At 44.1% G+C, this 22,226-nt stretch overlaps 1 protein-coding gene across 2 annotated transcripts in view; it reads right to left on the minus strand.

Annotated features, from left to right (window-relative positions):
- Positions 1-22,226, minus strand: part of efna5b (ephrin-A5b) — a 78,560-nt gene that overhangs the window by 4,787 nt on the left and 51,547 nt on the right. Inside the window, exons 2-4 of one of the 2 annotated variants that reach the window (XM_077003533.1) lie at positions 8,454-8,746; positions 752-817; positions 385-465 (exon numbers count right to left, since the gene is read on the minus strand). In XM_077003533.1, the coding sequence (XP_076859648.1) occupies positions 385-465; positions 752-817; positions 8,454-8,746 (440 nt within the window). The remainder of the gene's footprint in view (positions 1-384; positions 466-751; positions 818-8,453; positions 8,747-22,226) is intronic. The other variant, XM_077003535.1, reaches the window with a different exon arrangement.

The raw sequence follows: 22,226 nt of genomic DNA on the forward strand, positions 1-22,226 counted from the left end.
CACTCTGACTGTTAAACACAATGCTTCACGAGGAAAACATATCAGTAGGTCAGTAACTGAACAACCTGTTTACTTATATATTCAAGTACACGTAAAAAGCGGTAGTTGGTAAGGTGTGCTATTAACATCATGCATCAGTTACATACAGCCAGAATAATCTAGAGTCCTGGAAACTAGGCATTTGAACTAGACACAGACTTAGCAATACAAGCATACAACTGCCATAGCACATTAGCAAGGGTAATCCAGTGAACATGCTGAAAGCACACTTTAACAAGAAAAGGGCTGTCAGCTTCAAAACGTCCAATAAATGGTGTTAGTAGAGACACACAGTCAAAAGCACACACAGCAGACAAACCCAAAGAGAATCATTGCCATACTAACCTCGTGGTTCTAATGAATTGTCTACTTTGTCATTAACATCAAAAACCCGATCATGAACGCCTATGATTTTCACACAGCTGTCTATAAAAGAGAAGAAAAGATAATATAAGCCAAACATGTTAGCAATCCTGGGCCAAGTCTCCACACCCAGAAGTCCAAGAAAAGCTCATAGCCAACCTTAGAGATGCAAGACTGTTATTATACATGACATGTCATTATGTATATAATTAAAAATATTAATGAGGCCTTTAAATATAAGACTAACAACCAATAAGATATAAAGTTTCAAATGGGAGCATTTGCCATAAACCGCATTCAATACAAGAAGGAAGAGTGTCATGTTGTTTGTGTAATTAATAACACTTACTTGCTGGTCTTACAAAAACTTTGAGTTTAAGACAACCTTTCCTCCCAGTCTCTGTAACCATGGATGCTGCAAAACAGAAAGACAAGACAAATCAATTCAATTCAAATAAATTCAATTCAAAATAACAATTCTGTAACAAAAGGGCAGACTGCATTTAAAAAAGAATAAAACATAAAAAAAAACACTTCACAACAACACACACTTCAAATGCTCTAGGGCAGCACAGACACAAACCTCATTTATAATCATCGCCGCCACCCGCAACAGAGCCTGAAAACACAACTGTGGACTAGACTGGTGCTGGCCCAGAGGATCTAACGAGCAGCGGCTCGTCCACATGCTCTCACGTTGTGGTCTCACTCAGGAAATTGCCCCTTTTCCTGTGGAATCTGGAGCACGTGTATTAAAGGTGTCATCTGGGATTCCCAGCCACTAACAGTGCTTCACCAACATGGGACCCTATATCCTGCCTGAAGAACCCTGTCTCCTGCCTGGGGGATCCCTTCCTGTTGTCTGAATGCTGAGTTCAGACCCTAACTAGGACAGAAAAGAATGCTAAAACTGAAACTGAAGTAATTATCTAATTTATCTAACATATAGGCCAGCAAATGTACATAAAACATACTTATCATATGGTTAGGCTGAGGATATTGGCAACAGGTACAAATGTGGATATCAACAAAAGGTACAAATCTCTTTAACCTCAAATTTGAGGAAGTTTGCATTGTCTGAGATCATCAGTACCCAGGATTATTCAACTCCTTAGTTGCTTTCCAAATATAGACCATTTCATGAATTCAAATAATCTTTTTCCATTCAGGTAAACAGGGATATCCTACCAGGTCCAGAGGTATTGAATTTGAATTTAACAGCCCCCCCCCACCACAAATTACAAACAAGAACACCAAAGTGCACATGTATAGGAAAATTCACAAGTATGTCTGATACTGTACAGATGTCTGATAATCCGAACCCAGGCAATCAGCAGACAGTACTGGTTGAAAGCCTTCAGTGCTGCAAAATAAGCTAACAGGATGTCCTTAAGGAACCTGAAGCCATCATAAGCAACTCAACTGCATCTGTACAACAGGGGATTGTAGACCAAATGTGATAAGGTCCAGACCAAACACACCATGTGCACAAAGTGATAAAGCTTCAGCTACTTTTTTTCATGCTACGGCTGCAAAATGCAGTAAACCAGAGCTAAACATAATTTCATTCAAAATCCAATAGCCGAATACATCAATGTCCAAGCTTATTACTCGTCTTCATTTTCAAACACGGCACCCAGTGGGTTTTTACAAATATATAAGAACCCAGCCCACCGATGTCGAAACACTCCTGTTATCTTCTAGTGTGTGCTGCGTGTACCAAAAGAGATTCTCCTGATGAAAAGAAGGTAGAGAAGTGGATCTGCAGAGCTTGGCCCCCTCTCGGTCCACACACGCCATACTAACAATCAAACAATTTTCCCCATCGGAGATTTGGCACCGGAACGCCGTCTCCGCACACGCAGGCCTATCTCCTCACCCTGCGGGGAAAGACATGCTAATCAGCGTTTATTTCGCTCTGCAAAAACAACACGCAATTGTGGACGCATTAAAAATGCAGCGAGGTAGCCAGCGGCTGAGCACTCTTGATGTGTTCTCCACCATAAGGAACCCAGTCTAATAGCATCTGGAGAGATGGGGCTCATTTTCTCTTCTTGTAGGTCTCGGCCCACAACCACCCCTCCACCATCTCTGACTCAGTATGACCATGGGGGTGTAATGTAAATGAGAGAGAGAGAGAGAGAGAGAGAGAGAGAGAGAGAGAGAGAGAGAGAGAGAGAGAGAGAGAGAGAGAGAGAGATGTACTAGAGAGAGTTATAGGTTAAAAACTGTATGTAAATGCATGTGTCAGTGTTTTTGCATATGGTAGACTGTAGGATGCAGGCCAAAAAGTTATGTGTGTGTGTGTGTATGTGTGTGTGTGTGTGTGTGTGTGTGTGTGTGTGTGTGTGTGTGTGTGTGTGTGTGTGTGTGTGTGTGTGTGTGTGTGTGTGAGTGGCTGTTACAGAGAGAAAAAAAAAGAGATGGAAACAGAAAAACACACAGATAGAGAGAGAGAGGGGAGGAGATGGAGGGGGGGGGGGGGGGGGGGGGGGATGGAGAGAGATGTTAATGAACTCTGGCCCTGTCTTACTCACTCCTCTCCACTCACCAGATGTCTGAACTCCAGCAGCCAAACTGAACCCACTTAACACATGCTGCTCATTCAATACGATACCTAAAGGAGTTGCAGATATTCACGCATGCACACGTCTCAACACAAAAACGAGTACAGAAACTACTACATTCAACATTTTCAAGGACAAGCCAAATGTAGCAAATGTAGGTGTGGAATTAATTGTATTTCTCACGCTGAACCTTTAGTATATGACAGTGTCTACACTGCATAAATACACTGTATATCTTAGCCTTTATTTCACTCTCAGCCAAGTCACTTAATGCACAATCGGAAGAAAACACTTTTTCTAGGTCTGATTCTCGTATAGTCTGTCTGTCCTAACTGTCAAGTCTGGTATGCTGTCAAGTCCCAAGAGCTAGTGTTATTTTGAATATAACTGAAGATACAGCTTATTTACATTTGCAAAATGATTCAGATATTTATTATATAACAGTAGAACTTCTGAATGTTCACAATTTATTGTACACAGAAGTACTGCAATGACAAAGTGAAGGGTATCTTAGCAGTTAAGTGTGGAGATACATTGTTGCTAATGACTGCTGTAAGCATGTAAACGATCACTAAACCACACCAAGTCACCTTTACTGCTTTACTGTGAATCTGTGCAAAGGTGAATGTGACCTGCCTGCCACAGAACTGACAGTGTGCGCTGAACTCAGAATGTATGGTGAACTCGAATGTACGCTGAACTCAGACTGTACACTGAACTTACAGTGTACGCTGATCTTACAGTGTATGCTGAACTCAGACTGTACACTGAACTCTGACAAGAGCTTGTAAGGTTCTGTGCTGCTTACTGTATAGCTGGAACTGTGTGGCCTTAAGGTATGTGTACAACTGCCTTCAGCATGAATCTTCGGGGCATTTTCCAATACATTGATATTCAGCAGGCCGCCACACAATGGCCATCAGGAAATCGAGGGTGTGCATGTGTACAGACGTGCGTGGGTGTGCACATGCGTGTGTATGTGTGTGCATGCGCAGACTCCAGCTGCTCTTAATATGTTCTTCAGTAGTTCTGATCTGTCATCATTCAGAAGAGAGAAACACGCCCTTCCTGCCTTCCACTTTACAGGCTCATTTGTCCACAGCAGCTTGTTGGCCCCGCCTCCACTGTTGCCTGCCCCACTGCCGCTGACACTGGCCCCACCTCCACAGTGGTTGGCCACGCCTCCACTGTGTCTCATGTCTTGCTGCTGCTACAACTATATTTTGTATGCGATGTGGTTGCAGAGTTTGAGTTGTCTTACTCTGTCTGGATTCTAGGTCTACATCCAAAAGGTATATGGGGACCAGTAGATGGTAACAGAACACGTGCGAAGAATGGTTGGAGATCAGATGTTATTCTAACATTTTTTTTACTTCTATCATCATTCATAATGTAAAGAGCACTTCAGAATATAAATTCAAAATGTTCAATATTTTAAATATAAATAAAATTGCACTACATTGCTACTTTTGTCCAAATCTAAACGTTAAATGCCCATTCAAACAGTGTTGCACAGAGCTCCAATCATTATCAAGTGCACACAGCATTGATTAAAACTCAGAATGAACCCATCGGTCTCTGCATGTTCGACGGCCTTCTGCTCATGGGCATTAGTTTGGTCATGTTTCCTGCTGTTGTAACTCTCATTTGCTTCTGCAATAAAACCTTACTGCCTTAAAATGTAATGTCTATCAAGAGTTCCCCAGAGAGGACAAATTGTAGTTATTTCATTTTAAGTGAGGAGTGTGGATTGGATTTTCGCAACTGTCTTTTGCTGCTCTTCTGTATTGGCAGCCCGGCGCAGTTACTCGGACAGGGTCTCTTTTTTCCCGTGGAGTTTCTAGGGGAGCGTGACACACAGTCTGGCAGGCAGTCCCGGCTGGGCAGGATGCCACTGAGCATTACCGCGACACCCACCGGGTGGGGGAAGACAGGAGAATCACGAGGACCGGCCCGGGCATAGGATGCGGGTAGTAAGGGGTGGAGAAAGCGTGTCATTCATCAAAATGATGATGATGCTCGAGGTTCAACTTTCTGGATAAGTCTGCAGCGTGGATGAAAAGCCCCATTTCCGGGGTGCGTGTACAGAACACGAGCGATGGTCTTACCCTTGTCTGCCCCTGTACAGAAATGAAATAACTAAAAGTCCCCTGTCACATTTAACTGATGCACATCTCGGAATCTCCATTCACCCGTGCAATTCTCCATGTTGCCATGCCAACTCAGTTGCTTCCCAAATATCATCAATCAAAGCCTGGGTTTAAGACATGCTGTGGTAACAGACAGGAAGTCATGATTAAGATGCTTTTCCCTGGCCATAAACTGTGGCCATTCAGCCAAATATGAAGACCTTTTTCGAGCACAGGGCAATACACAAATTTTCAATTCCACTCACATCATACTAAATGTGATTCACTATTTTCCTATCAGTTTCTTTCTCCCTCTCGCTTTCTCATAGGAGCTCTCTGATATTGGATTTACAGACCTTTTGAGATTAAAATGCGTCTTCAGATTTACTATATTAGAAAAAGATGCTGCCTTAAGCATTCTGAGGTGGGGGAAATGTCACACTAGCCGTCAGTGTGCTGTGGCCTTTGACCTCATAGTCTCACACCCAGACACACCCAGACACACACACACACACACACACACACACACACACACACACACACACACACACACACACACACACACACACACACACACACACACACACACACACATACACACACAGACATACACACACAAAGCCATTACTCACACACAGCTAATACTGCATTCTGCTGAATTGCTTGCAGATGTGCACAACATTAAATAGCTTCCTGCATTTTCCTGAGGGCAGTAAAGTTAGCATCTGTAGCCTCTCTTTTTAAACCTGCACAGAAGGGAGAAAAAGAATAAAAAAAAGAAAGAAAAAAAAAACACTGTTTGTCCCTGATAAGAAATCACCCTGTCTCCTCCAGCTTAGCATCCTGATGGACAATTTACCTTCTCCAGCCTCACAGTCATGGGCAACCGGGGGGGAAAAATGAAGAATTATAGTCTCAATTTGATTCTTTCCTCTGCTCAGTTTCCTTGATCAACCTGCTTGTGTTGCTCAAGTGGAAGACAGCAGAACTCTGTCTCCTCTCCCTAATGCTATCAAAAAGACAACAAATCAGACTCACCCTCACTCAACCCTGGGAGAACACGGGGGATAAATATTAATGACTTCTTTTTTTCATCTGGCAAACCTCAATTTGACATTTTAATCTCTGCTGTTGGACTGAGTTCTAATTCATTCTTAATATTTGGTGGCTCTTTGTCATCTGATTATCCCATGAGACACAGTCTAATAATAAAAAAGTGCCAGAGAGATGATATACTGTATATACGTCTGACAATTTGTGAATCTCCATGTGTCACAGAAAAGGCATCCTGGTTAGCTCAGAAGGCATCTCCAACAGGCATGGGAATAGGAGACCTTGACACGCATTCCATTAGCTTCCATTTTAGCCAACCACAAGCATTCTGTACGCACCAATCATCGGACCATTAACACCAATATTTGTGGTAATTATATGTCCGTGAACAAGGTTAAAACCCCTCTGTTAAACAAAATGTTTGGAGTCTTAAATCAAAGTGTCCGATCGGGTTTCCACCCCCAGTCTACAAACATTCTGTCTTTTTAGCAAATTCCCAGTGTTATCACTGTTTGATCATTAAAATTCTATTACAATATTCTGCATGGTCGAACGTGTCTTTTTTTCAGTTACAATAATGAGACCTTGATCATATCCATGTGTTCTCTACAATTAACGAAAATCATTCATGTCTATCTGGTGCCACAGGATCAGACATTAAGGCAGAAGGATGCTTTGGGTTTGTTTGGTGTCTGATTTCTGGTTAGTGTCAAATAGCCGAGAGACCTAATCAAGCCCACAGTGAACAGCAGCATAATCAATTGTTTGAGAAATCTGATTACGAAATGCTGAGAGAAGAAGGCAATGACAAAGACAGTACTGTGAACCTCAGGCTAAGTATGTAATGGGGATTGAATATGACAGGATTTATTACGTTTAAGCCTGACACTTGAAATATGAGTTGGAGGGGAAAAAAAACATTTTCTTAAACAACTTTTACCTGAAAAGTTTGACAGCAGGTAAGAGAAGTATGTGCAACTTGCACCTAACCACCTCCATGGATCTTCTTAAGATGTACGACTAGCTTCTTCGCTTACACAAAGTTGTTAAAATGTTTATGTATGTAGAAGATGACAAACAATTATGTAATTTACTGCTTTGAGAAGAGATGCTAAATGCTAAAAAAAAAAAAAAAAGGCAACAAGGCGAGTCAGGCGAGAAGAACCTATTTGGCTCAGCCTTGCTTCACCTCAGACAAAAGAGGCAGCCATCGAAAGAGACAGTTTAATCAATCAGAGAGGGAAAAACGTCTTTCACAGATGTTTAGTCTGGAGTGGGGGGCAGAGGGAGTGGGGGGGGGGGGGGTGTTGGGGGTGGGGGGTTAGAAGAAGAATGATATGCTTGATGGTTTTCATGTCCTCAGCAGCTCCAGCTAGTGATGCACAAAATAATCATTCAGAGTGCAATGAAGCCTCAGGGCAGGAGAGCAATAGCAGCGTCTTCAAGCAGAATAGATGTTTCATATGAGGGAAAACTAATGAGCTTTAGGGGTTTTTTTCTGCTTCACCTTGTGGACAGGTGTCCTTCAGCCAGAATGAGTTTTATTTTCTTATTAGTTAGTACTGATCCACATCAAGCTTGCCTGTCCCACTTGTTTCCTTATTAAATGTAATTTACTGGAAGCTTACTCACCTGACAGCAACTAACCGAGTTGGTCTTTTGGTTATAGTGTTGCGGTCGGCCATGGAAGTACTGTGTAATGAACACGGATGCAAAGATTTGTAGGAAAGGTTTGTCCTCGTCTTAACTGTAGGACTTCTATGATTTGTAAGACTGATTGTTTCCAACAAACAGTATGATTACCACAACTGAGTTGACTCATTCTTGGAACATATGGGTATAAATTCTTAACTTTTCACATGGGAACTCGTGAAAAAGCAATAAAAGAAACCAATAAGGAAATTGCTAATATATCTGCTAAAGAGTCCAGTTTTGCAAGAGGGTTTTCCCAGGTCCTAAACAAATCATTTAGATTCTTAAAAAGACACAGAAGTTGAGCATTTATCTGGAGCAAAGCGGCACGTGTCCACTTTTTTAAAAGTGCCTGATAAGACTCTAGCCATGATCCTAACCCTGCCAAGCAAATGAGAAGCTCATGTTGTTGCAGTCTTCACAGACATAAATTATACTATTATTTATTCTTGGTCCAAGACTCCCTTTTAACCTGATCCATGTGATGGAGGAACTTGAAGCTACTAAAATAGATGACATGAAATAGAGAAAGGCTTGGTATGAAACCTAGGCTGATAAGTCATCCATGCCTTTACCTCAGAGTGACGGTGTGAGAAACTGATTTACTCACATATGTAGTAATACTCTCGGCCCGGACGGAACTCGAAACCCAGAGAAAAGGGTGTAAAGAGCTGGAACTTCTCAGAGAACTTGAGGGGTCCGTTGGGCGAGTGTGGCCTGTTGCACTCCCAGCGTTTGAAGCCTTTGGCCGTGTCGTCACAGGTGCTGTAGCCATCGTAGTTCACCATGTACAGCACGTAGCGCTCGGTCCGCTCCTCGGGAACAGAGTCTGCATAGTGTGGGCAGTAGACGTCCAGGTAGTCGTTTATGCAGACGTCGATGTGGTAGTCTCCCCTTTGGAACCTGGGCGGCAGACGGGGTGAAAAAACAAACATTTGAGCCATTAAAAGGGACTCCCACTATGGTGTAATGAGTGCTTTATGGCCACCGCTTGCTAAGAGGGTGCTAAGACTTTCCAGCTTCAAACAAAAGCAGGCGATAGATTTTGCATGCAGATGTTGTCTTTAGCTATTTGAGCAGGGATGTGAGGTTACCCGAGACGTGCGGATGTTCAACGGCTCCGCATTCTCCGGATATCACTAAAAATATTTACGATCTCTAAAGTTTAACATGAGCTTCCAGCATCTAGGAGGTTGTGTCTATAAATCCCTCATAGGGAATCCAAGTCTTTAGCACACAGTTCCAGATGCAGATGGGCTGCAAGCAAGGCCTTGAAGAAATATGTGTCCCTCCTGTGTCAAGCTCTGAAATACGCTTTTACCTTCAGAACATGGGGGTAAGTAAATAAGAATACGCAAGAATTGAAGTTATGATGCGCCCAGCTGTCCGGCTCAGTCAGGCATGTTTGTAGACGATGCAGGAGGACATGTTTCAGCACAAGACGGTTATGTACGTGGTATGTTCCGTTTATAGCTACAGAGCCAGATTCAAATCGATGGCAAAGGACTGGGGCAAGATACACAGCCCGCACTTTCCATCTGTGTTCTGTTAGTCAACATTACCAGGACTTTGGAATGGTCATAACCCCTGTGTGTTTTTCTTTTAAAGCCGTTTCCTCTGGTGGTCGGACTCTCTCGCAGACCTGTAAACACAACTGAATGAATATCTTCCTCTCTTTATAAACTTATCATCACCCTCCCCCAACAACCTTGAGGGCTGACACATCTGCTGTTAGACAGACATTTTTCAGGTCGGAGCAGAACAGGTCAAAGCTTTAATTGGAAGTCAGCTTTGTGCCGTTAGAGGAATGGCCTGGCAGGAGAATGCCGGGGCTTTTAATTGAAAACGTTCACTCTCGCAAAGGACTCGAGCCGTGATTTTTCTGTGAGGTCCCTTAAAATCAAAGATCAATACATAAAACGGAACTGTCTTTGGCCTTACACAAATAAACGAGTTGAGATATAATTCATGGAGCATTCGGCTGAAAGGCTATATTCACATGTCCTTGTGAAGTCTTACAAAGTGGTCCAGTCGCAGGGCCAAAATAAACAGCGAGGTTAAATAGCCATGGAGCAGTGATGTGAAAAACACAGAGCTGGGTGACATTAATTATCCGGGCATTGCTGGACAGCGCTGATCTGAACCTGCGCCAGAAGAGAGGGATGGGAATACAAAACAAAGCAGCCATCTCCACGGACAAACTCGCATCTCTGCCATTACAGTCAAGGCGAGAGGTTTGTGGGCTTTCCTGTGTATGCGTGTGTGTGTGTGTGTGTGTGTGTGTATGTGTGTGTGTGTGTGTGTGTGTGTGTGTGTGTGTGCTCGTACGTGCGTGCGTGCATGTGTGCGTGCATTTGCAGCACAATACATGTCTTGCTCTTATTGAGAGTGTATTACTGTATCAAATCACTTTATTCTTAAATGTGCAGTGTCACTGGGTTAATAATCCTACCCACACTTAAAGTATGATTCCTTTGGGTATTTCGCAGCACTGTGGCCAAGCATTAAATGAAATCACGGGGGCTAAGGTGAATACACACAGATTGTAATGTGCTACCTGCTATAGCAGGTTCCTTATTTGATGGGCTATGAGACAAATAAAATATAGATGAGGCCAGACTAAATGCTAAAGGCATCGTGAAACATAGAAACAGTGAATGCAGCTCAGGTTTAACCTATCATACATAATTACTGTGCTAGACTAAAATATCAATGCAATAACAGAAAAATCCATATCACAACGGTCAGAAATGGTGAAGTAGACAAACAGGACAATGGTTTTTATTTTTCTGTTTTTAGCTAGGAAAATGAGAGTCAGTAGAAAGACTGAAATAAAGGGTCTTATTGTCATTTGGGGATTTTGTTCATTGACGTGACCAACTTCTCCCCCTGCTTCTCCTGTGCATGGGAATGATGACACATGCACGTAATTGCTTTATAAAAATGGCAGCTTTGTCAGAGAAATAGCAGATCACCTTTTTGATATATTCATAACATTATGCTTCCTGACAAACAGACTCTCTGAACCCTTTTTTTAATGTAAAGGTTCATGGTTATTACTCACTTTAGTCAACAAAGTATGCCTTTTTTCTTTCTTTTTTTATTGATATGAAGCCTTCCCTTAAATTCTCATTCTGAATTCCTAAAACTTAATAGCATTTGCAATTTATTATTAACATTCATTTAACATAAGTTCCAATCTGGCTTTCATCAAGAAACATATTATGACAAATGTGTTGTATTAATCTTGTTCAATCAAACCTATATTCAGAAAGACTTGGTACAAGGCAGCTTGTTAAGGCAGCTCTGTTAATGCCTGGATATGGAGCTTAACCATCACATGCTTGCTTGTTGATGGCTTTTAAACTCAATGACCACTGCTTGCCAAAACAGACATCAAGGGAATAAAAAACCAATGTCACTCAAAAGGTTCTTCAAGGGAAGGTTCCTGATGCTCCGGTGTTAAGGTGGGAGGGAGGTAATTAAAAACTCGGACAGGATGGAGAGCTAATTGCCAAATTATGCTAATTACATGTCTTTGTTATGTTGCAGATGTTGGGGGGAGAACTTGAGGTCAAGCACACTGCTACTCTGTAATCAGAGAGGTGGCTCGCCCAAGTTTAGAACATTTATTACAAGCTGATTATAACTCCCAAGGAGCTGAAGATGCAGGAACCCCATTATTTTCATCTCTCCTGCTCTCCTCTCTCTCGCCATCTCTTTTGGGCCAGGTTGATAGGAGAGGTGGCCAACCACACTGGTCCCTGATTGAACCATTTCCATTACAATTACACAGTCCAGTGAGATCACGCCTCTCTCTGAATGAAGTCCCATCAGCCCTCCAAACGACAACTCAGCCTAGCCAGGCCGCAGGAGTGAGAGAGCAGAGGGAGAGAGGGGGAGTGAGAGGGAAAGAGAAAGAAAGAGAGGGAAAGAGAGGGAGAGAGAGGGAAGCAGAACAGGAGAGAGGCAGAGATTCTTTATGGTAAAAGACAATGGTGTGATTGCCTATAACCTGCTACACTAGACTCTTTTGCTGGTACATTTGCTGGACAGAAATGCACTCGCATCCAGACACATGCACTCATGATCCTTTAACTATGGGTTTCCACTCAGTTTACAGCTAAATAGCACCTGGATGTAAATCCAACAATAACCTTATATAACACACCTTGAGATCTTTAAAAAAATTTAATTGAATGTTTTTATTTATTTATTTTTTGCATTTTAGGTCAAAAACAAACAAACAAAAAACAAGCAAACTTTACAGTTAGTAACTGCTCCCTCAGGGTCAGAATTAACATCTTTACCACAAAGCATTTAGAACAAGTTTTACACATATGCATGTGTAAGCACACACAACACACCACAGACACACACACACACACACACACACACACACACACACACACACACACACACACACACACACACACACACACAAACACATTTCTGGCCTTTACACATCAAATAAAAACCTCATACAGACAGTAAGGTTTCTATGTACCTGTTGGCAGGCAAGACTAGCCATAATTTGAGCCAAAAGCAGTTCACCAATTACTGTTTGCGCAGAACACACACGTTCATGTCAGTTCATCTGAAAATCTTGTAATACCGCTGACCTCAAACGTTACAGGCCAAATAAATCGAACCACGCGGTTCTCCAAGCAGGCGAAAGCAAGGCACGGCAGCTGTCTCGACGCCGAAATTGGCCGAGTTTTATTCACAGCAGACCTCCGTATTTATAAACCCTGGCGTCTGCCAGACCACCTCACGCTCCCCTCTCTTAACCGTAACGTCACTCTCTAAGGTTTTATGCTCGCGTATAATCCCAGATGAATGCCTTTGGCTACAGACTACAGACTGCCTTCAGGAAAATGACAGGTGCATTTGGTTCCCATTTGCCAATTTCTTTTCTCACACTAAGACAAGCGAATGCCACCATCATGAAGCCCACACGAGTGTTGCAGGTGTTGTACCGTGTTCAATTAGAGCAGCATGGTTAAATACAGGTGAGATTCTGGACCTAGAAAGGTTGAGTTCTTAGTGGTTTATTAGACATTAAACATGCATAACCAAACATTACTTGGGCATAAGTTAATCTGTAAATGTGTTCCCTAGATTCATCAGACCCTAATTTGTAGCAAATGTACAAATTTGGAGATTTTCACATGCGAGTTGATCAAATTTATTCTCAAAGTGCTAAGAATTGGGAATCTCTATTATCACATTATTTTTGATTCTGCACTGTCAATAGAAGACCTTATCCCCATGGTACATTGATCTATTAGCTCCAAAGCCCCACTGTGGAGGTGAAGGTGGATTGTCCCCATCTGAGCTTCATTCTACCTGAGATTATGCCTCGTTTTCTGTGGGTGCGTCTTAGAGACTATGCAGCCATTTCGTTTTTTTTTGTTCAGCTGAGATATTAGAAAATCAATACTAGATTGGAGCCATAATACCTTAAGCTAAAACGCTTTCACAAGCAAAGAGGGCCTACATCAGATTATGGGAACCTGATCCAAAGTCACTTCTAAGTTTACCGCCCAAATCTCTGAAAGGCTCTAACTCTCTTTTTCACTCTACCAGAGAGTCTGGAGCATCAACCCCTCAATTCTCAGCCCGCCTCTACTACCTTCACCTCTCTTCAGCAGAATGTCACCTCCTCCTCTGTCTCTGAGTGCCGGGCACATTTAGAAGGGCATCGTTCCGAAACAGGCAGACGATACAGGCAGGAAAATTTCCAAGAACGGCACACGCTCACCGATTCACTCGGATTCATTTCTAGGCTGGCACTGCGCCCCTTTGCGTGCAGGAATATACATTTTTATCGCCTTCCCTGCGTGCGTATGGAATGTGTTTTCGATTTCACACAATGGTCATAGAATTTGATGTAAGTAACATTTGCAGCATGTCCTTGGGAGCAAGGTGGTGTTATAATATTGGCAACATTTATTTATATGATTAAACGCCTGCCTGGTGAGTGTTAGGAATGGGAACGAGGAACGCTCCCTCCAAGTAGAGCAAGTACTATTTTAATATAATGTTCATTAGAACATTCCTCTCCACAGTCAATCCTTCCTATTCCCTCAAGGTCCTTGGAGCTAACAACGATTCAGAAGTCAGACCCCCCCATCTCCTACAACATGCAGAACCTGTGAAAGAAAATCTCCACGCCACACCCTTATGTCATCTGCGGCTGTCCTCCGACTGCTGATTTGATATGGGAACCAGCTGTGTGCAATAAAACCTAACGCTGTCCCAGCACAGGTAGTGTTTGTAATTCTAGAGGCTTGATCCCACTGCATTTTCCAGTAAACCAGGACGGGTATTTAGACAGTCCGGCATTTGGCAGTCGTGGCTCGGACACGCAGGGCTCTCAAGTGATCTGCAACATGGCAGCAGCGACCTCGCTTTCAGCGCCGCTGGAACCCTGGAGGGTGGACACTTTCACCGATGGCTTGACGGGCGGCCCGTCTTGCCCGCTCCAAGCCAGCCGGGCTAGTCAGCATGTGCTCTACATATGTTTCCTCTCTCTGGCTGTCTCGTTCCCTCTCACATGCTCTCTCTATCTCTCTTTCTCGCTCCCTCACTCTTTCTGCCTCTCATACTTGTCCCTTCCGCGAGCTCTGTAGGCTAATTTGGGTCTGGTAAGGAATGTAGTCCTGGGCTAGAGAGAGGAGGAGGACACAGTGCTTTCCCTGAGTGGGGAGAGAGGGAGTGAGGGAGAGAGGGAGAGAGGGAGAGAGGGGGGGGGGGACGTGAAGATTTTTGTCTTTGTGGAATCTTCAGTGTGGCCTCACTGCATCTAAGACTCTCTCCGAGACATTCCCTGTGGTCAATTCCCACCAGAGGTTTGGGAGATGGTTTGAGTGCACTACTCATAAGGACAGCAGAAGTGCATCTCACTTGAAAAAAGCGGTACATGCGTACACGAGTGGATGAGAGGCGCGTGAGCGTGTGTGCGCTCGCAGGTTGGTGGGTGGCCGTGGGTTTAGGAGAGGTGAGGGGCAAACAGAACAGCCCACACCCCTGCGATTTATCTTACAGGAGGAGAGGGGTTAATGAGGTCCGCGCATCACGACCCGCAAAGACAAATCAATGCATCAAAGTGCTTAACCACCCGGCCGGTCGGCCCGGTGTGACTAGTAGCCCGTCTGCTCCCCTTCCTTGTCTCTTTTTCTCTCTCTCCTTCCTTCTCCCTCTCCGTCCAGCTCTCCCTCCAAGTCTCCCTCATTCCCCCTCTCCCTCCTTTCCCAGTCTGCATTGTGTAGGTTTTTCCTAGCCACAAGCACACATGCACAATTAGGAAGCAGCGCTAACGATGGCGGTAAACAGTGCTGTGGAGGAGGGTCTGGTCTAAACAGGCCACTGGCGTTTCCTCTCATGTGTAATTTCACTGTGGGTCAGCTGGAGTATAACGCCCCACAGCCCAACACACTCCCCATGGATTAAAATCAACAAGTCATTCCTCACTCTCAAAAAAGGCAAATGTGGCCCTCTGTTCCTCTCTCTCCCTCTCTCTCTCTCTACCTCACTCTTTTTCTCATACACACTCTCTTTCTACCTCTCTCTCAATCACTCTCTCTCTGCCTGTCCACTTCTTAAGCATCCCGTGCTCCGAGAGCAGGTTTATTTCTCCAGCAGGATAAATGGCGAGGCCGAACATAAACTTCCTTACGTTTTTATTAAATTGTTTATGCAGCGTATTTATTACGCCCCGCCAGTGAAGACTGCTTCAACAAATGAGCATAAACAAAAAAAGCACAAATAAAGTGGAGCTGAGATCGAACATCTGAGCTTCTCTATCTATCACGTCCACTTTTTCCTACACACGAGCCGTGCAGGAATATGTGCCTGTGGGAACATATATAAATATTTTAACCCCGATAAGTAGGTGGGCAGGTTCAGTTCTTGAGAAATGATTTCATCGCTAAACTTAAATATCAAATCAGGTGCAATTACTTTCCATAGTAAAGAATGCTAGTACCTCCTTCCATGTGTTAGACATTAGATGTATACCGTTTAAGAGAAATTACACTTGACCAAAGAGCAGCCAAAGTGTTAAGAATACAAGCACGCAGGCTCCAGTCTGGTTTGTTTAGCCGAGAATCGGTCAGTCCTTGCGAGCGCCCGGAGCCGACAAATACACCTACGTTGATCTAACAGTCACTTTCTACTTCCCCTTTAATGGGAAAGGGCTCCTGTGAAGGCTGGAACATCTAGTGAATGTACACACAAGACAATGTTCTGGCATTCTGTGTTCGCTTTCATATTTGCTAATGGCTTTCCAATGAAACCTTTCCCCGTGTCGTGCACTTTTCAGGATACGAGTGCCAGTGAGTGGGTAATACATGGACCGAGATGAGATCTCCAGCAAACGTTCCAGTGAAGCCATCTGTCCTATTTACAGAGACACAATGCTGATACAGTCTTTCATCAGCCTCTCTATCTCCTTCATAGGAGACATTCTCTCATTCAACACCCCTCACACACACACATACATACACACACACAGAATCCAGGTTTCATATTGTTTTTAGTGGATAATTGCACCTCAGCCTTCACTAGGTGAGGGTGAATTAAGACTGCCTTCAAGAAAACACTTATATTACACACAATATGGCCCGCAGATGGACAACACATCACTCATACCCGCCGGCCTCTCTCTCTCTCTTTTCTCTCTCTCACTCTTTTCTCTCCATCATCCCCGTGTAGGCAGAGGAGGCAGAGGGCTCTGATTGCATGCTACACCCACTGGGCACCTCAATCTGACCCTCCCCAGCCCTCAGTTTGGGCTCAGACTACTACCCACGCATGATTACATCACTGACCCTTTCTCTTTCTCTCTCTCTCTCTCTCTCTCTCTCTCTCTCTCTTCTCATACACACACACACACACACACACACACAGTTGTGAAATGGATGAGTGCTGGGAAGTAAGAGACAGAAAGAAAAAGTGAGTGAGAAAGAAGGAGGTGAAAGATAGAAGCAGAGAGAAGGAGGAGAGATAAAGGGATGGGGTGAGTTATTTTATTGTAGTACTGGCCTTAAAAAGCACAACTGACAGCGAGAGTCCTGTGAAGTCGGGGAGCAAGTGACGTCTCACCATGAACCATGGACACTACGCTAGTTTCTAGGACTAAGAGACTAGGCTGTTTCATTGTTTTTAGAGCATGTTCTCGAGTTGCCTTCTAATTATAAAGACTCCTGACTTGTTGGGTAGGAGGTAAAAAGAAACATGTAGCTCTTCTATTATTGTGGGTATTTTATCGGATCAACTTGTCTCATCAGAGTCACAAAGGGACAGCATAATGTACTCTTTGTGTGTGTGTGTGTGTGTGTGTGTGTGTGTGTGTGTGTGTGTGTGTGTACTTGTAACTTAGATGTAGTAGATGAACTGTTGTTCTTTCCAACACATGGAAGGATGGTTAATGCATCTGGGCAGCCAAGCCGTGGCACATTCTGCATGGATCTGACACTGGTTCATTTTCTCCACAGAACTGGAGATTCTTTCTGCTGCATCTCCAATGTTTAGTAGCTGAGTGGGCTGTGATAGCCTTGAACTATATAGAAAAACCTGCATCAAACCCTTCATCAGACCTTGTGTGGACAGCAGAACTATCCTTTCAGTTGGCAAGAAAATTCAAGCAACCAATGTTGCATGCCTAGCAACCTGATCTAGCCTACACACAAGACAGAATATTGATTCTAGTCTCAAGTTTCCAAGTAAAGGTGGTTTGTACTAAAATACATGTACAATGACTACAGCACAATTTGTTTCCTATTTGAGCTGTGTTAGGATTCCACATGATGCTTGATACACCGTGTCTTATACATAATGTTAAACATGCTTCAACTCCGTTGTCCCTGTCTGTATATGTTCTCTCCACTAGCCCTGTGTGTGTGGATGTGTGTAGGTCTTAATGGCCTGAGATTGTGTCAGAGAGCTAAGGGCCACCCATGCTCAGAATGGTAATCACCCGTTATCTGCAGTCTGCCCGCTGAGCTGCCGAATGACATCACACAAGTCTGGTGGCACTGGCGAGGAGAAGAGGTAGAAGGCGTGAGAGAGAGAGGGAGATAGAGAGAGAGAGATGACTGAACTACAAGCTGTCAGGCAGGCACAAATGTGTACCTGCTGCGTGCCTGATAGCTTATCTGACTGAGAGAGAGAGGGAGAGAGAGAGGGAGAGAGAGAGAGAAAGAGAGAGAAAAGAAAAACAGTTTAAGACAGAGAAAGAGAAAGGAAGACAGGTAGGGATAGAGAGAGATAACGAAAGATAGTGAAAGAATGGGAGTTAAACAGTGAGGGAGTTAAACATGAAAAAGAGAAATACAGAGCTAAAAAGTGTGTGGGAGAGGACAGGATGAAAACTCAAAGTGAGAAGGCAAGACATGCAGAGAGAAAAACGGAGACAAAGAGGAGGAGAGATAGTTACACATTTTCTTCATTGGAATTCCATAAAGAAATTCAACAAAGAAGCAGGTCATAGCCTGCATGGCTTTTCCAACTATGAAAAGCACCACAGATCTCACTATACCACAGCATTTATGAGACACAACCTTGAGTTCTTTGTGGCCAACTGTTGACCTTCTCACCCCACAAAGATCCACTGGAATCTTCTCACCGCAAAAAATCTTCGCAACCTTAACACCTCAAAGAACCTTCAGAACCTTTCAGACCTTCTCATCCCAAAGCCTGTAAAAATCCCTGTGGTCCTCTTAGAAACTTGCAAAACACCATAAAGAAAAAAACGTGTCTGTGTCATCAAGTCACCGTTTTAATCAAAAAATCAAAAAGGCTTTTTCACAGCTCACAAACCCTGAGCAGCAGAAGGCAGATGACATATGTGTGTGTGTGTGTGTGTGTGTGTGTGTGTGTGTGTGTGTGTGTGTGTGTGTGTGTGTGTGTGTGTGCACGTGTACATTTGTGCACATGTGGGTGGTAGCAGAGTGGACTGAGGTGCCACAAATGGCTTTAAAAGAATGCCCATAATTTCTCCCCCCCCCACTGAGAGCCCAAAACATTTATTTTCCATCCAAGAGAATCCTACGCGGTATGTGTGATTTAGGACGCACTGGCAGTACAACATCAATTCAAGCCTAGTTAGAGAGGCCCAGGCTGTTTCCAGATCCTGACAGAGGGCTGGTCTCTGTAAACCATTAAAAGTGGGCCATGGTGTGGTCTAATGATGCCACATGGTTTGGGACCTGGGCCAACACCCCTGGGGAGGAGCCATGTGATTTGTGGAATGGATGTCACGGAGCGTCTGACGTTTAACGTTAGCATGAAGCCGTCGCCCCAATCATACTTGCGAGTGATGCAATCCATTCTGCTCTGCCAAGCTTTACAAAATGTCAGTTTAGAATGTAATATGAAGCCCAAAGAGATAATGTCCCAAGCTTTACAAAATGTCAGTTTAGAATGTAATATGAAGCCCAAAGAGATAATGTCCTGAACAGAGCTTGAAAAAAACTACATGTAACATAATCGTTGTGATGCAATGATTTTGGTAATGTTAATAGCTGAAATGCTATTGGCTTCAGGGTGTGTACAAAAGACACCATCCAGCGCAATAGGACTTATGTGTGAATTGTGTAGTATCTGGATCATGACATAGCTATGGACTGTTTATTATTGAGGCTATTCATAAACATAGATCATATTAGCTGGAAGCTAATATGCTTTTGACCTCACTATTGTTTTTACATCTCTAGACTTGAGTGGCTGCAATTCACATTTTCAGTGCAATTTCAATAACACTTCTGGCAAAACAGATGGTCCCATCAAAATGAAGCCCACCCATCATGCATACCAATTGTAGCACCACCCAAGGGTTCTTTGTTAGTTAATTTAATGTGCAATTGCCTCATAGGATATTTCTTTTGAAGAAGCTTTACTCCAGCCTGCTGGGAAACCAAAATCAATACCAGTCCGAGGCAATTAAGATAAGTAAATGTCCACAGGTGAGCTTACAAGCTGTTTGAGGATACTTCAGATATGACAAAGTGCTCAAAAATGTTTCCTCTGACCACCCCCCCCCCCCCCCCCCCCCCCACACACACACACACACACATCTGTGGACTGTGCCATTCTGGAGCTAAAACTCCATCCAAGCCTAACCAGGACATTTACAGCCTCATCTTGCTTTGGGTTAGAACAGCACAAACGGCCACCCTCATGATTTACAGCAGTGTTTCCCAATCTGGCTGGAACGGGGACCACCCAACAGTCTACATTCTCGATCGATCCCAGCTCCCAGTATACCCAACCGCCCCACGTATTCAGTACTGGGAGTTGGAAAAGAGAAAATCTATGGACCATCTGGGCATGCCGGAGGACTGAACTGGAAAACATCAATTTATAGCCCAGAATTGGTTCTTACAGACTTTACACAACCAAAAGCTATAGGGGGATTCAAACGAATCACGCTTGCATAGAGAGGAGACCATCTACAGCGGATCTACAGGTGACATGACTCAGGTTAAGGACAAGAGGAGCAGCTGTAGTTACCGAGGTATAAATCTAACGCTTGTCATTTAGCATCTGCCACCTGGGGCTGGCCCGTGCTCCTGTGACCCCAACGCCCATCGCTCTTCTGGAGACCACTACCTCGGGAGAAGCTAAATGAGGCATCTGCTGCAGCCTGGGGGTCGAGCCCCTTCTTCCCCCCCACGGAGGAGCTGCCAAGGTCATGGGTGGGGGGTTAAGTAATGCCTTACAGACATGATGTTATTAACTCGCGGACCATAGATCTTTATCTGACCAAAATGGCAACATGAATCAGCGCAGAGGGGCTGAAAAAGAAAATCTTGGGGCAAAAAAATGATTTTGGTATCAAATGTGTTGTGTGCAGAGATCTGCTTTTGGGGTTTTTTTGTCAGAGTAAACTGATGGCGAAGGCCGTTTTTAGTTCCACACATGGTAATAAAGTAGTAGTCATGGGAAGCACAAAACGCCCCATGGCTATGAGGTTGGTAAGCTCTCCCATGAAAATATCAAATTGATAAAATCATTAACTAGTAAGCTCTCATAAAAATACCATCAATCTGATAATGATTTCCCAACAGATCTGGGGGAAAATGCACTTCTTTAATTTAGTTGTGACCGAGTGTTCCTTATCTTTAAAGCACACAGCCAAACTGTCTGGTTGCAAATTTCAGCACACTTGGGCTCACACCAAAGTCCCACTGTGTAGGAGGGTGGTGATTAATTAAGTAAATAAGCAAAGGAGTGCATGTGTGTGGTGTGTGTGTGTGTGTGTGTGTGTGTGTGTGTGTGTGTGTGTGTTAGGGAGGTTTTGCATGCGTGTTAAAATAGAAGCCATTGTGGGTTTTTAAGGATTTCGTTGTATTTCGGTTTAAGGACGCTGGAGAATCTGAGGGCTCCTTCAGTCCTAAAAGGACGAGTACATTATTACTATGAACTCACACCGCAAATGATCTGTACTGGACATCCTGCTTAAGAGCACCATGGAAACTGGCCTGGAGCATCAGACACAACTTCATCACTATCGTGTTTCCATCAAGACCCACTTCTCCACCATCTTGGCCTATTTGACACCACCAGAGAGTCATAACCGAAATTGAGGATGAAAAAAAGAGGTCTTTAGGTCAGGTCAGGGGGATGGGCACCATTTGAAGATTTGGAACAGGTTTGATTAGTTAGGGCTGACAGAGGAGTGCAAAAACACACAGTCCTTCCAAAGAAAATTGGGCCAAGTGAATGACACGTCTACTGAAGCAAGATGGAGTACTGAGGGGCAGTGGACGCCGGACCTGGAGAATAAGCATGCCTCTAAACATAGTGCGTTGACAGGATGGCTATCCTCTCCTCGTTCACGGACACCCCGCAGCTGTTCCCTATATCAGCCTCTCAGGGCCGGGCTGGGCTGTCAGAGCCTCGGGCCTCGGCTAAGCCCTCACAGCAGGCCTAGAGAAACAGTGCACGCACACTTCCACCGCCCTCGTCACACACGCACACACCAGCGGCGTGGCGAAAGCGTAGCACGCACACCATTACCGCTCGCATTAGGAACCGGCAGGGGTCCCGTCCGCGCTTTGTCATTGGCCCAGACGTCTGTGTCGGCCGGCCAATCTCCGGCCTCGGTGAGGGCCGGGGGGGGAGGGGCTGCTGCACTGGCAGATCAGAAATAGCCACAGAAGCGCTGCTAGATCAACTCAACAGCGCTGAGTTATGAGGCGTGGGTTTACCTGCAGTTGTTCCAGCTCCAGCTCGACACAAATCAAAGTGCTGGGCCTTTAATCAGCGCTTGATTTATTCGCTCGGGCAGATTAGGCGGTCAGCGAGCAGGAGATTCTTGAAACTCAGTTTCTCATGAACATGCATCGTAAATCATTCCGTGGGAAGGAAAAAAAAA

This window comes from Brachyhypopomus gauderio, chromosome 4 (genome assembly GCF_052324685.1).
Source record: "Brachyhypopomus gauderio isolate BG-103 chromosome 4, BGAUD_0.2, whole genome shotgun sequence".
Taxonomy (NCBI): domain Eukaryota; kingdom Metazoa; phylum Chordata; class Actinopteri; order Gymnotiformes; family Hypopomidae; genus Brachyhypopomus; species Brachyhypopomus gauderio.